General features: G+C 41.5%; 2 protein-coding genes across 6 annotated transcripts in view; both read left to right on the top strand.

The window, feature by feature from the left end:
* The window catches only part of LOC110486363 (3',5'-cyclic-AMP phosphodiesterase 4C), a 97,938-nt gene extending 92,979 nt beyond the window's left edge, over positions 1–4,959 (top strand). For all 3 annotated transcript variants that reach the window (XM_090196459.1, XM_021557895.3, XM_021557896.3), the window contains one exon: positions 6–4,959. In XM_090196459.1, coding sequence (XP_090052585.1) covers positions 6–590 — 585 coding nt within the window. In that variant the 3' untranslated portion in view covers positions 591–4,959. The remainder of the gene's footprint in view (positions 1–5) is intronic.
* Positions 4,960–6,585: 1,626 nt separating this feature from the next.
* Positions 6,586–15,113, top strand: part of LOC110486362 (glucosidase 2 subunit beta) — a 9,202-nt gene continuing 674 nt past the window's right edge. The window contains exons 1-17 of one of the 3 annotated variants that reach the window (XM_021557889.3): positions 6,586–6,679; positions 7,081–7,230; positions 7,440–7,556; positions 7,684–7,779; positions 7,875–7,932; positions 8,081–8,198; positions 8,413–8,542; positions 8,863–8,947; positions 9,044–9,122; positions 12,258–12,341; positions 12,515–12,691; positions 12,798–12,888; positions 13,096–13,165; positions 13,386–13,475; positions 13,596–13,670; positions 13,789–13,888; positions 14,136–14,298. In XM_021557889.3, coding sequence (XP_021413564.3) covers positions 7,131–7,230; positions 7,440–7,556; positions 7,684–7,779; positions 7,875–7,932; positions 8,081–8,198; positions 8,413–8,542; positions 8,863–8,947; positions 9,044–9,122; positions 12,258–12,341; positions 12,515–12,691; positions 12,798–12,888; positions 13,096–13,165; positions 13,386–13,475; positions 13,596–13,670; positions 13,789–13,888; positions 14,136–14,282 — 1,617 coding nt within the window. In that variant the 5' untranslated portion in view covers positions 6,586–6,679; positions 7,081–7,130 and the 3' untranslated portion in view covers positions 14,283–14,298. Of the gene's footprint in view, positions 6,856–7,080; positions 7,231–7,439; positions 7,557–7,683; positions 7,780–7,874; positions 7,933–8,080; positions 8,199–8,412; positions 8,543–8,862; positions 8,948–9,043; positions 9,123–12,257; positions 12,342–12,514; positions 12,692–12,797; positions 12,889–13,095; positions 13,166–13,385; positions 13,476–13,595; positions 13,671–13,788; positions 13,889–14,135; positions 14,299–15,113 lie in introns of all 3 variants that reach the window. The other 2 variants (XM_021557890.3, XM_090196435.1) reach the window with 2 other exon arrangements.

The following is a 15,113-nucleotide window of genomic DNA, read 5'->3' as shown; positions in this document are numbered from 1 at the left end:
TGTAGGTGGGCTTCATCGACTACATTGTGCACCCTCTGTGGGAGACGTGGGGGGACCTGGTGCACCCTGATGCCCAGGACATCCTGGACACTCTGGAGGACAACAGGGACTGGTACCAGAGCACCATCCCCCAGAGCCCCATCTCCCCACCCCCAATCCCCCTCGGCCCAGACAAGAGGCTCAACGCCTGCATCGACAAGTTCCAGTTCAAGCTCACCTTGGATGACGACACAGAGGGAGGACAGGAGGAGGAAGAAGAGGAAGAGGAGGAGGAGGAGGAGGGGAAAACCACCCCCAATCACATGGTGCTGGACTGCAGTCAGGGAGAGGAGGAAGACAAGAAAGAAGAGGAGGAAGGAGAGGATGTGTTAAAGGATGAAAGGGAAGGAGACATCATCGAGGAGGAAGGGGAAGTAGGGATGGAGGAGGAGGTAGAGGAGGAGGAGGAGGAGGAGGAGGAGGAGGAGGAGGGGGAGGAGAAGAGGGGAGTTCTTCAGAAAGCTCAGTCAGGGGTGGAGATACACTCTGACACAAGCCCCGTGGAGGACTGCGAGGAGGAAGACTCCTCCTCACCAGCTGATGACACATGAGTTCCGCTCCTCTCTCCCTGGCCACACCCCACATGCACACACCACGCCCCTGTTGTCCACCCTTTATTTCCAATGGCCAAAACCCAAGATCAAATAAGACTACATAGACTTTAGACAATAGACCTTTAAATCTATTTTTCAAAAAGGGAACACAAATAATATTGCTTAAAGAAAAGCTATTTACACAGCAACTGTAGATTTGGAGCTGGAGCTGGAGGTGTTTCTTCCAGCTGATGCTATGAGGAACTGCTATGAGGACAAAGAGGAACATAGAGAAGCATTAATAATGGGCCATTGAAGACAGTGTAGCACTGGAACTGAAACACACACACACATAGACATGCACAAACTCACCTCCACACACAAACACACCTCACTCACACACTTTGATTCACGGAGAAAAAAAAACTCTGAAGTCTACACACGAGAATGTGTGTGTTTGTGTGTGTGTTTGACTCTGATTGGTAACGAATCTCTTTGGAAAAAGCCATCTCTATATGGAGTATTAACTAGCGTCAGTCAGTATTACTAGTTCATGTTTGTTAGAATTCAACAAGAACTCTGTTTTTTTCTGAGTGACTTATTTTCCATTTCTGTCGGAAAGAAGACTACAGATATCTATCTATAGAGGAGGAGAGGCGCGAGAAAAGAAGACTACAGATATATATCTATAGAGGAGGAGAGGAGCGAGAAAAGAAGACTACAGATATCTATCTATAGAGGAGGAGAGGAGCGAGAAAAGAAGACTACAGATATCTATCTATAGAGGAGGAGAGGAGCGAGAAAAGAAGACTACAGATATCTATCTATAGAGGAGGAGAGGAGCGAGAAAAGAAGACTACAGATATCTATCTATAGAGGAGGAGTGGAGCGAGAAAAGAAGACTACAGATATCTATCTATAGAGGAGGAGAGGAGCGAGAAAAGAAGACTACAGATATCTATCTATAGAGGAGGAGTGGAGCGAGAAAAGAAGACTACAGATATCTATCTATAGAGGAGGAGAGGAGCGAGAAAAGAAGACTACAGATATCTATCTATAGAGGAGGAGAGGCGCGAGAAAAGAAGACTACAGATATCTATCTATAGAGGAGGAGAGGAGCGAGAAAAGAAGACTACAGATATCTATCTATAGAGGAGGAGAGGCGCGAGAAAAGAAGACTACAGATATCTATCTATAGAGGAGGAGAGGCGCGAGAAAAGAAGACTACAGATATCTATCTATAGAGGAGGAGAGGAGCGAGAAAAGAAGACTACAGATATCTATCTATAGAGGAGGAGAGGCGCGAGAAAAGAAGAGAGGATTACGTTTAATAAAGAAAGGAAGACGCTGTGATGAGGGGACCTGAGGGTCCCGCCTCCATTTTCCCATTTTCCCTTTATGAAGAAGCGCTACCGGTGCAAGATGGCTGTGTGCCTTTCTGGAAACACCAGCTCCTGAAACATGAGGCTGTCGTGACGCAATGCATCGTGGGACAGGAGTGTCTGCTTTTGTCTTCATTTTTGATTGTCTCTTGTTCAAAGATCTATTGTAACTGTTCATGATTTAGTGTGTGTGTGTGCGTGCGTGTGCGTGCGTGTGCGTGTGTGCGCGCATGTGCGTGTGTGTGTGCGCGTGTGTGAGTGTGAGTGTGCGTGTGTCACATGCTCAGTCTGTTTCTGTGGTGACAGGTTTTCAGCTGTAAGTCTTCCTTTGTTGCTTTTCAAGTTGATGAGACGTTTCAGAACTCGTAGATAAAGGAGAAGTCACTATCACTACACCACCACACCTGCTGCTTGTGGACTCTCCAGTTTTTACATACATTACATATTATTATTTTTTTACTTTCTGAGGATAAGCCATGAGATACTTTAGAGTATATGTTCTGCCTGTTTTCTATTTATTCTTGTTTTTTGCTAAATATGTTTGAAGAATTAGGATAATATCATCAGCAGCACAAATTCACATTCCATCACTTACCCAGTCACACTGTATTTATTCACCAGTCTCTTCTCACTTACTGCATCAGTTGTCACCAAAGCAACAGATTGGAAACTGATGAGGGGAGAGATGCTTTGACAGGGCAGACTGAGAGGATTTTGTCAGGGTGATTTCAGGATTGGAGGGAATCGAAAGAACGAGCTTGGCCAGAAAGGAGGCTGTTCAGACAGTCACACACAGCCATTCTTGTTACGTTTGAAGCTTTTCTGCCTTAATGTCAAATGCAGGATACATACCTGCCTCTATGTAGATTTATAAGATAAATTCAAAATATCCTAGTATATTTATACCATGTCTGTATGCCTCTATCTGTGAGTGTCTGTGTGTCTATACACAATGTACCCAGCATCAGCATATGGACAGGAACATTTTATGGCCAATATTAAGAATGTGTTGTGTCAGTTACGAGGGCCCAATAAATAGGCCAATTTAGCTCCAGGGAAGGCAGGTCAAATGAGTGGTAAACATATAGCTGTTGCAGACCGGATGTCGAGTAAGTATATTTTCTCACAATACTTTTTCTGGTTGAAAATAACATCTGTCTTGGGCTGAGTAAATGTCTGATGTTATGTTGAGAAAGAGACAGACAGACAGACAGACAGACAGACAGACAGTCAGACAGACAGACAGACAGACAGACAGACAGACAGACAGACAGACAGACAGACAGACAGACAGACAGACAGACAGAGAGAGAGAGAGAGAGAGACAGAGAGAGAGAGAGAGAGAGAGAGACCTTTCTCTTGTCATGTGTTGTGTGTCGTCACTCACTAGAATCACCATCCTAGCTGTATGAGGTCATGGTCACAGGACTGATCAGCACACAGCTTGAATAGGTCTCAGTTTGACTTGGAGTTGTTCACAGGGTAAAAAAACAACAACATAAGTATAGCTGGTTTCTGCTGGTCGGTAACGTAGCTCAGCCTGTGCCTGATGGAACAGAGGCCTGAGATCCATCCAGTCCAGCTCTGTGATTGGCTGGAGCAGCATTGCGGTGTCACCGCACAGGCCTTTAATTGTTGTAATATGGGAATCCAACGTTACTGTCTCAGTACCTGGAGTAGGAGATTCCCAATGAAGCTTCCCCCTGTCTTTGAAGATATATGGCTTTGTTTATCTGGCTTTTTGTTTTGTCATGAGCTATAAAAACAAATAAATATTTGATTTGCCATTTTAACACAATACTGTAGCGATCATTTCTTACTAAGAAATGACTCTGTTGATGAATTACTGACATTCTTTTTAAATATTGAGAAGAAAACCATGGAAAATACCCACAAGTCTTTTCTTCGAACAGTTTGTGTACAGTTTTTATTTTTGTATCATTCTGGTGGATGGTCTAGAAACGCAACTAGAATGACATATTGATAATACAACTATTAGCATTATCACAGCTTGTTTTGTATATTTTGTAATGTTGGATTGTAAATGACACATTTATTCAGGTCATTATCATTGATAATTAACCACGTTTTAGTTCTAAGAAAATAACTAAATCAGTAAAACCACACCGTCACGCTTTCCTTCTCATTTTCTGTCCTCATCTTTCCTCTGTCTTTCTCTTTTGTGCTATCATTTTTCTCACACAGAGAAGTGTGTAAATGTCATTATTAGATTAATTAGATAGATTGGATGAAACAGGATTAGATTAATCATCAGAAAAATGCAAATGTTTTGTACCCGAACTTTATCTTAAGGGAGGTTGTAGGGTAGACAATGTGGTTAATGTGGGTACAGTATGTGTTTTTTTTGAGGATTTGGTAGTTGTGTTTCTCACTGGTTCCGTTGGACCTGGTTTCAAGCCTTAGTTTTTTTCTATTGTGCGATTCCATGTTTGCCCATTCCATATTGCTCAAGTCATAATCAATGAAAACTATTCATTATCAATATGCCATGTAGGAGTGATTGTGAGTAATTTACAGATGTGTATGGGTGAAGCGAGAGGTAAAAAAAAAACAAGAGGGTTCTGAGAGAGACATTGCGTAGCCATTTTGAAATGAGCACCTCCACTTCTTGATCACTTTTGTCATATTAGACTCCCTCTGAGAACAATTATCTGGGCTTTAAATCATGTGTTACTTGTTCACAAGTTAGGAAAATTATATAAATGGAAAAAACACCATGAAATGATTGTAATATTTGTAAATTATATTGCTGTAATGTGTAAAATGTGTCCCAAGTTATTTTTTATTATATTATTTTTATGAAAGGTTTTCTTCTGAGAGAACTGAGGTGTTATTTTGTGAATAAAATGCATTTAATAAGCAAACAGCTATATAATACAATTATATATCAGTATATTTTTATTTTATTTCACTGTTCGGTACTGTAAAGTGTGTTAAAATTACAAATAAAGGAAGATTTTTTTAATAATATAAGCAAAGAGAAATACTGTGGCTACTGTGTGTGCTTAATAATAATATCAGAGATTATAAAAAAGGAGTAGACTAAAAGGTCAAGGTCTTCAATAGTCTGGTTTATTGTGGTTTATAAAGTGAATGTGAATACTACGCTTCCACACCATATTTTTATTTTGAGAGAATCCGTGTATGAGTAGGCCTACATGTTTATCAAAGACTATCTAAACGATTAGTAAGAATGGGCTACAGAGACTTCCATTGCACACCATGAAGATTCTCAATACATATGATAAACCCCATCGCAGGAATTGATGGACTCATTTCAGCCTGACAGTTTCAGGCTACGCTGTCTAATTGTTTGGTTTGCCTTGATCATAGCTACCTCTCTTATAATTATGAAGTATTTTCAGTGGTGGAAAAAGTACCGTATTATCATACTTGAGTAAAAGTAAAGATACCTTAATAGAAAATGACTCAAGTAAAAGTGAAAGTCACCCAGTAAAAAAGTACTATAGTAGTATTTGGTTTTAAATATACTTAAGTATCAAAAGTTAAAGTATACATAATTTCAAATTCCTTATATTAAGCAAACCAGACGGTACTATTTTCTTGTTTTTTATATTTACGGACAGCCAGGTGCTATCTTCAATACTCAGACATAATTTATAAATTAATATGTATATGTATGTTTAGTGAGTCCACCAGATCAGAGGGATCTTTTCTTGATAAATGCATATATTGGACCATTTTCCTGTTCTACTAAGCATTCAAAATGTAACGAGTACTTTTGGGTGTCAGGGAAAATGTATGGAGTAAAAAGTACATTATTCTTTTTAAGAATGTAGTGAAATAAAAGTTGTCAAAAATATAAATAGTAAAGTACAGAATCCGACAAAAACGACTTAACCTCTACGGGATCGGTGTCCGTCTAACCCCCCCCCATGCGGGATGGTTGATCTAACATAGGCTAATGCGATTAGCATGAGATCGTGAGAAAATGAAAAAATCCCAGGACATAGACATATATGATATGGGCAGAAAGCTTAAATTCTTGTTAGTCTAACTGCACTGTCCAGTTTACAGTATCCATTAAAGAAGACCATGTTATTGTTTGAGGAGAGTGCACAATTATGAACTTGAAAATGTATTAATAAACCAATTAGGCACATTTTGGCAGTCTTGATACAATATTTTGAACAGATATGCAATGGTTCATTGAATCAGTCTAAAGCTTTGCACATACACTGCTGCCATCTAGTGGCCAACATCTAAATGGCACCTGGGCTGGAATAATACATAATGACCTTTCTCTTGCATTTCAAAGAAGATTGTACAATAAATGGTATTATCTTTTACCAGATCTAATGTGTTATAATCTCCTACATTCATTTCACATTTCCACAAACTTCAAGTGTTTCCTTTCAAATGGTATCAAGAACATGCATATCCTTGCTTCAGGTCTTGAGCTACAGGCAGTTAGATTTGGGTATGTCATTTTAGGCTCAAACTGAAAAAAAGGTGTACTTTATACCACTAAGTATTTTGACAGAGACACCTCAAATCCACATAACATGGCCAAAAGAGGTTCTCCACCCTCTCTGACATGGCTGCTTCCAACTCATTACCCATCATGCACCACGCCACAAGTATTCTCCAATCACAGGTCGGATTCGAGAGCTAGTCCAATCAGAGGAAAACATTATAGTGCATGAGCGCTCGAGACGTTTCCTCAAGCATTGCGGAAGAGAGGTAATGGATGATTAGTCATATTTTTACTTCGAAAATAACGATTGTATAAGTGTTTTTAGAATTTTATTGTGAACATGATACTTTATTGCGTATACAGCATTCATAAATATTGTTCAAAAGGACGTTTTTACCGCGTTAAATCAAGACCGGTGATAGCTTGCTGCTACTACTATAACGTTAGTTCATCAGCTAACTTAATAGCGTTACTTAGCGAAGTTAACGTTACTTATCTTTACATGTATTGAAATATGACTTAATGATTCTGAAAATGTCGTTCTAACGCATTGTATCAGAGGTTTCATATGGGGCCGACTGTTTCAATGTTGTGAATGATGGTGTGTCTGATGACTAGCTGTATTGGGTTCAAGTACATTGTCTAATGCCTTGAGTTGTGTTTGCAGTAGCGCCGCGAATTCTTGAAAGTGTAGCTGGGCCCCGTTGATACTGCATCATGTCTTGTGCGCTTCTACTGTTGTTGATGAGCTTGGCTTTGGCGATGGGCACTGGCGCAGCGGTGGAGATCCAGCGTCCACGCGGAGTACCACTATCAAGTGAGTTGGCATCTGATTCTAACCCGAATTCAGACAAATAACGTTATGGTTCTCATCACAGCCAGTGAGGTAGGCCTAGTCTATTGCAGTCTGTTATTTTAGCTTTCAGAATCCCATTGTGAGCATGGATTTTAACCTGGCAGGTGTGCATTGGCTCTCAGATTTGCTCTTATGTACCCAACCCTTACCTGTCCCCACGATCCCGACAGAGAGACAGTTCTATGAGGAGAACAAGCCCTTTACCTGTTTGGATGGCTCCAGCACCATCCCCTTTGACCGGGTCAACGATGACTACTGCGACTGCAGGGATGGCTCGGATGAACCAGGTGCAGTATCGCTCACTTCTCATCAATAAAGCCAGACTGAACCCACTATCAAGACACTACACACTTCTATGCACAGTTATCACTAAGGTCTTGATTATAATGAATGTCTTTGCATTTTTTTCTACAGGTACTGCTGCCTGCCCCAACGGCAGCTTCCACTGTACCAACGCTGGCTTCAGACCCACCTTCATCCCTTCCTCTCGGATCAACGACGGCATCTGTGGTAAGAATATCGTCACAGTATCTTTCCATGGATCAGTGGTCCCGTTCTCTCAATTTTTTGTTTTGTTGTGCTGATGAAGTGTGTTCTCTCCTCAGACTGCTGTGACACGACAGACGAGTACAACAGTGGTGCCACTTGTCAAAACACCTGCAGGTGAGCAGTTGTAAAACGTACAGCATTCTGCAAACATTTAATATTGACTACAACACTAACATTGGCCTTTGTGTTGCCGAATGATTCCTCCAGTGTGTGCCCAGTATGCGTGTGTGAAGACTGATTGTGTTGGCTGTGTGACCCCTAGGGAGATGGGACGCAAGGAGAGGGAGAGTCTGCAGATAATGGCTGAGATCACCAAGGAAGGCTTTCTGCTCAAACAACAACTGATACATGAAGCTAAAAGGGGACAGGAGGACAAACAGGTGAGAGACTAATCAACCAAAGGGTGTGAAAAGGGTAGTAGATGTATTTGGGGTTGATTAGGCAGCAGAAATGGCTAGGGCCTATACAGAGACCATTTCTTATGTAGAGGGATTGGTATAAATTCTTGCCTTTTGAATGAGTTCATGAAATGACAAGACTTTGTATGTTTCAAATGTTTTTTTTGTAAATACTTCTATCCACGTGTTTGTGCAGGGCAAGTTGACTGAGCTGCAGGGTAGTAAGAAGGGTCTGGAGGAGAAGGTGGAGGCTCTGAGGACTGTGAAAGAAACAGCGGAGGATCCAGAGAAAGAGGCTAAAGAGCGCCACCTGAAGGCTTGGGAGGGTAAGTACACTGGTATTACACTAGAAACCATTATCTCTCTGCTTTTAACCTATGCACAATTCTCTCAATGTATTTGTTTTCTTCACAAAAAAATGTGTTTTTGTGCTTTTTGGTAAAACCAAGATATTTAAGTATATTCATATAGTTAAACATTGTTAAATGTTGTGAAATGCCCAGTGCAAATCGACTTTCCAGTCAGATATATTTTTCAATACCTTTGATGTAGTTAACTTAATGATTTGGAAGTCAATTACCAAAGCCCTGTTGAAGATTTCTCTTTCTAAGTTGTATGTGATTTGATTTGATTTTGTCTGTTTCAGAACAAAAAGAACTAATCCGTATGGAGAAGGACAAAACTAGAATGGCTGAGGCTTTTCTGGAGCTGGATGATGACGCAGACGGCTAGTGAGTGTAGTGTGTAACTGTCAGCGTTGGAGATATTCAGAGATATTTCAGTGTGATTCAGTGAGTGACTAATACGGGTGTTTTTGTTATTCTCAGTGTTTCTGTGGCTGAACTGCAGTCCCATCTAGAGCTGGATCCAGACTCCGATGGCTCTCTGTCAGAAACAGAGACTCAGGTAAGATGTCTCATCTTCCTCCCCAAGTAACGAGAATCATTTCTATCACACTGGTAAATTACAGGGATGCAAACTAGTCTCCTTTTGGCGAAATCTGCCGTTTTGAACCCCAAAAAAGGAGATCTACGTGATTCGTGTAGATCCAATGAGAAAAGTTTGGACGGGGCCGGGTGGCTTTGGATGACTACTGGCTGAATGCGAACGAGTGATTTGCGTTTGGAGAAATACTGTCTGTATCCAAGGTTCAGCCAATCGTTCACAAAATGCAGCACTCTACTGAAGAGAGAAAAGACAACTTGCTAGTTACAGCATTAGCGCTCGCTCTGGAAAGCTTACAGCAGCACGTCCCCTGAACGATATCGAAGAGGTAGGAGAGAAGCCTGACCACGGAGATGGGGGTGAGAAGATGAAGCGTACTTCATGAGCTGTAACTGAAAAACAACTGTCATTTGGAAAGTTTGAGGTGAGTGAGAAGTGTTTGCGTTGTTAAGGATCTTGCTAGCTGGATCAAATGATCCGTTCGCTAGCCAGAGAAATGTTGAGCTACATTAGCCAACTTAACTGATCAAATAATTGAGTTTATGGTGTGAAAATTAGCTGGCTAATAAAGTCCAACAGCTAATGTTTGCTAGCTACGGTTAGTAACCTAACCAATTCGCTATAGTATTAACTGGTAACGTTATACTACTCCTTGCCGTTCCTCAAGTTACAACGCGTTAGTTGCTTACTGGACCATGGCAATCTGTGTGAAATGGTTCATTTTCAGAATGAGAGAATTAGGTGAAAATGAGGCGTTGCTTGTTAAACAGTTAAGTGGAGCTGGGCCTGGCTTAAGCTGGATGTCACTACAGAGGTGAAAGGAACACTGCACACTTTCCCTCTTTCTCACTTTTTCAATACAGTGGATGAAAGGAGTATGCCAGGTATACTCTCTGCCTGAAAGAGATCAATTATGCCAACAAAGGGTATCATGCTGTGTTTGCACATTGTAGAACAGATGTCCACAGGCATAAAGTGTACAATGTAATAATGTGCAGTGTAGCCCAAAGATATTGCTTTTGTGTTGAACTTGACAGTAACACGTGTGAGTGAGGGGGGGAGATTTTTTACTCAGTGAACATTTATTTGCACACATGTAGCCTTGTGCACTTGATCAATGTCTACTATAGTGGCCACTATAATAGAGAAAAAATACTGTAGAAGGCCTGTTTGTTTCATTCTATTTCTAATTTAAGATTGTTTCCCAAGTGCAATATTTACAGTTGAAGTCGGAGGTTTACATGCACCTTAGCCAAATACATTTAAACTCAGTTTTTCACAAATCCTGACATTTAATCCTAGTAAAAATTCACTGTCTTAGGTCAGTTCGGATCACCACTTTATTTTAAGAATGTGAAATGTCAGAATAATAGTAGAGAATGATAATTTCAGCTTTTCTTTCATCACATTCCCAGTGGGTCAGAAGTTTACATGCACTCAATTAGTATTTGGTAGCATTGCCTTTAAATTGTTTAACTTGGGTCAAACGTTTCGGGTAGCTTCCCACAATAAGTTGGGTGAATTTTGGCCCATTCCTCCTGACAACTGGTGTAACTGAGTCAGGTTTGTAGGCCTCCTTGCTCGCACACTTTTTCAGTTCTGCCCACAAATTTTCTATAGGATTGAGGTCAGGGCTTTGTGATGACCACTCCAATACCATGACTTTGTTGTCCTTAAGCCATTTTGCCATAACTTTGGAATTATGTTTAGTCATTGTCCGTTTGGAAGACCCAAGCTTTAACTGATGTCTTGAGATGAGTTGCTTCAATACATCCACATAATTTTCCTACCTCATGATGCCATCTATTTTGTGAAGTGCACCAGTCCCTCCTGCAGCAAAGCACCCCCACAACATGATGCTGCCACCCCCGTGCTTCACGGTTGGGAGGTGTTCTTCAGTTTGCAAGCCCCCCCCCCTCCTTTTTTTTCCCTTATAAACATAATGATGGTCATTATGGCCAAACAGTTCTATTTTTGTTTCATCAGACCTGAGGACATTGTCCCCATGTGCAGTTGCAAACCGTTGTCTGGCTTTTTTATGGCGGTTTTGGAGCAGTGGCTTCTTCCTTGCTGAGCAGCCTTTCAGGTTATGTCGATATAGGACTCGTTTTACTGTGGATACAGATACTTTTGTACGTGTTTCCTCCATCTTCACAAGGTCCTTTGCTGTTGTTCTGGGATTGATTTGTACTCTTTGCACCAAAATCCATTCATCTCTAGGAGACAGAACGCATCTCCTTCCTGCGTGGTCCCATGGTGTTTGTACAGATAAACGTGTTACCTTCAGGCATTTGGAAATTGCTCCCAAGGATGAACCAAACTTGTGGAGGTCTACAATTTTTTTTTTCTGAGGTCCTGATTTTGATTTTCACATGTCAAGCAAAGAGGTACTGAGTTTGAAGGTAGGCCTTGAAATACATCCACAGGTACACCTCCAATTGACTCAAATGATGTCAATTAGCCTATTGGAAGCTTCTAAAGCCATGACATCAATTTCTGGAATTTTCCGAGCTGCACAGTCAACTTAGTGTATGTAAACTTCTGACCGACTGGAATTGTGATACAGTGAAATAATCTGTCTGTAAACAATTGTTAGGAAAAATTACTTGTCATGCACAAAGTCGATGTCTTAACCGACTTGCCAAAACTATAGTTTAACAAGACATTTGTGGAGCGTTTTAAAAACGAGTTTTAATGACTCCAACCTAAGTGTGTGTCAAATTCTAACTTCAACTGTAGATGTGTGTGGTCACAAGCAAGTCTAGGCAAATTACATTTGATTGCTTTTTTTACATTTTTTTTGCTGTGAGTTAGGTTCACATTAACCACTTTTTATTTTTGAGGTTGACATATTAATGAAGTCTAAATGATCTTGCTTACCCAAAGCATTTGCATTTACTTGTTTTAAGTTGCCCAGAAAATACATCAGTCATTTGTCTTGTATCAAGATATTCTGACTTGTATCCAGCCTTTGTAGGTTAAAATGAGCACATGATCTGCCAGTGCAGTAAGATGTCTTATTAAGATAAAAAAATATATATATATTTCAAGATAGACGTCTTACCATTTTTCTGGTTTCCTAATCCATTCCTGCAGGGATTGCTGGGAGGAGCAGACAAAGTGGACACGTCTACATTTGAAACTGTGTGGAGCGGTATCAAAGACAAGTACCTGTCAGAGGTCAGCACCACATGAACACTAATGTTCCACAGTCATTTCCGTATCCTAGTAGAATGGTCTGTGTCCTGGAGCCTCAGATGGGGTGTCTAGGCTGGGTTACTGTCGAGCACTTTGTGAGAAATGTGCTTTAAAGGGCTATATAAGTGTGTGATTTGGTTGATGTGACCGTGTAGGTGTCTCAGGGCCAGTCGGAACCCCCTGCCCCAGTGGAGACCCCCCAGGAGGAGGAGTCCAGGGACTTTGTCTCTGACCCTGACTCTGACCACTACCCCGAGGATTACGCTGGAGAGGAGGATGTGGAGGACGACGAGGAAGATGATCACGAGGAGGAGGAGGAGGAGGAAGAGAAGGTAGTTGGAAATCCTCACATTGGAGGGGAATGGCCTGAGCTAGGCTAGTATTGGAGGGCTTGGGTGGTCAGTTGTCCCAGTAATGTAACGCATGTTTGCTTATCAGGTCCCTCCCACCGTGCAGACCCCAGAGAAAAGAGAGGACGATGAGGTGTCCATGCCACCGTACGACACAGAGACCCAGAGCCTTATTGATGGTGCATACAGTCATCCGTTTTACAATCTGGGCTTAGTCCCGCACTATCTTAAACAGGGACACAATTTGTGTTTGTCTGAATATACAAAGTAGGGGGTTCAGATGATATTAAGCGTAAATGTCTGAATTGTGATTTTCCGTGCTGTGGAATTGTATGTCTCATTGGTCTGTCCTTTTGAGGTTGCGCTTCGTTGTCTTTGTTCCTCAGCTGCCCAGAAAGCCAGGGATGATTTTGATGAAGCTGAAAGGGCTCTCCGGGAAGTGGACGATCAAATGAAGTGAGATTGCAACCACAATGCTTAATCTCTGCTGGCTTTGGCAACAACTGTATGTTAGTCCTTGCAACACAAAAACTACTCATGATGATACTCAACATGCAAACACTACACAAGCATACAAGTACAGGTTGTATTATTAGGTTTGAAAACACAAATGAATGTACCCTGTGACTGCAAGTCAATCATTAATCTGTGATCCTGAATGTATTTCAATCTGCAGGAACCTTGAGAAGGAGATTGGTTTTGACTTTGGGCCAAGTGCAGAATTTGCTTACCTCTACAGCCAGTGCTACGAATTATCCACAAGCGAGTACGTATACTTCATCTATCTTTGTAAATACCCATAGTCTGTCTATGCCTTCGTGAGAGAAATGTGAAACCGTTTGAGTCTACCAAAGATGAAATCTTAGACTCTGCCCCTCTTCATCAGGTACATCTACAGGCTGTGTCCATTCAATAGGGTCTCCCAGAAACCTAAGTTTGGGGGTTCGGAGACCAACCTTGGGTAAGAGAACCTCTTCACTTCATTCTACCGGAGCCTTTAACTGTTCAAGTGACTGTGGTCCTTCTAAAACCGTTAAGATTGTTAGTGGTCATTGTCTCTGTCTCTGTCCTCGTTGTAGCTTGTGGGGACAATGGGCTGGTCCTGAAGACAATTTATACTCTGTGATGAAGTATGACCATGGGCAGGGGTGCTGGCAGGGCCCCAATAGGTCCACCACAGTAAGTCTATCTTCTCCAGTCCACTTCCCTCCCAGCCCAATGCTGCACCTTTATGACAGTCTAATATGCTGAGAGCATATGAAGAGTATTAAGTCAAATCATGTTTCATGTGGTGCTGGGGTGCTGTGTGGGGAATTGGCATGATAATTCACACTAAGTGCACAGGTCCCTACTCCTGAGATACTGCTGACCCACAACATATCCTGTGAATATAGTGAAGGGTTAATGTTGTCCCTCTGTGGGTCAGGTGAAGCTGACGTGTGGGAAGGAGACGGTGGTGACGTCTACGTCAGAACCCAGTCGCTGTGAGTACCTCATGGAGTTCACCACCCCCGCCGTGTGCCAGGAGCCAGCCAGCCTGGACGAAGTACTGCACGGACACACAGAGCTGTAGTGCTCCCCACCAACAGGTAGCTAGCTACAAGCCAGGCCCATTGGACTTATAGAGCAGTGGAGCACTTTATAAGTACATGTGGATATCAACTTTTTATAAATACTGTTCATAGGCCTGGCACGGTAATTGTTTAATCATGTACACTACAATTATGGACAGCAACCACTGGGGGGGGGGGGGAAATGACATTCATAATCGTTTTAATACATACATTTTTTTAAACTTCAAGTTGTCTTTCAATCATCACTACTCTGCATGTCTGTCTTGAGCTTGGCTCTCACTAGCTAACTTAGAAACATTGTATCAACTGTTGGCTCCAGCCCACATAGTTGTATTTGTGCAGTGGAGAAGTGTTTAGGTGTTTAGTCAACATTTTGCTGCATTTATCTTCAAATAGATCTGACATAAATGGCATTCAAGTCCACCTAGTTGGATGAGCCAATCTAGATAATGCTTACTTCCCTCATCTGGTTACGTAGCTTAACTCTGGTCGAGTAGCTTAATTTAAAACAGTGCAAATAAGTGTAGGCCGTCATTGTTAATAAGACTTTGTTCTTAACTGACTGCCCTAGTTAAAGGTTGCATTTAAAACATGTAAAATAAATGAAGTGCTAGCTACTGTACACAAAGCAAGGAGGCGCAAGCAGGAAAATGAGGAGACACCAAAACTGAAGATGTTAACGGGACAAAGGAAGGCATGCATTGTGCAAGGAGCCAGTCTTGACTTGGTAGGACATCCTTGCACATGTATTTGATCATTTTTACATAAAAATGATTAAGTTGGTAATTTCACGATGGCAAAAGCAAACATTTTATGAGAAGTAAGGCACT

Source organism: Oncorhynchus mykiss, chromosome 13 (genome assembly GCF_057628025.1).
Source record: "Oncorhynchus mykiss isolate SJ-2025 chromosome 13, ASM5762802v1, whole genome shotgun sequence".
Classification (NCBI taxonomy): domain Eukaryota; kingdom Metazoa; phylum Chordata; class Actinopteri; order Salmoniformes; family Salmonidae; genus Oncorhynchus; species Oncorhynchus mykiss.
Note: the sequence above shows the minus strand (reverse complement) of the source record. Positions and strands in the feature narration are given on the sequence as shown.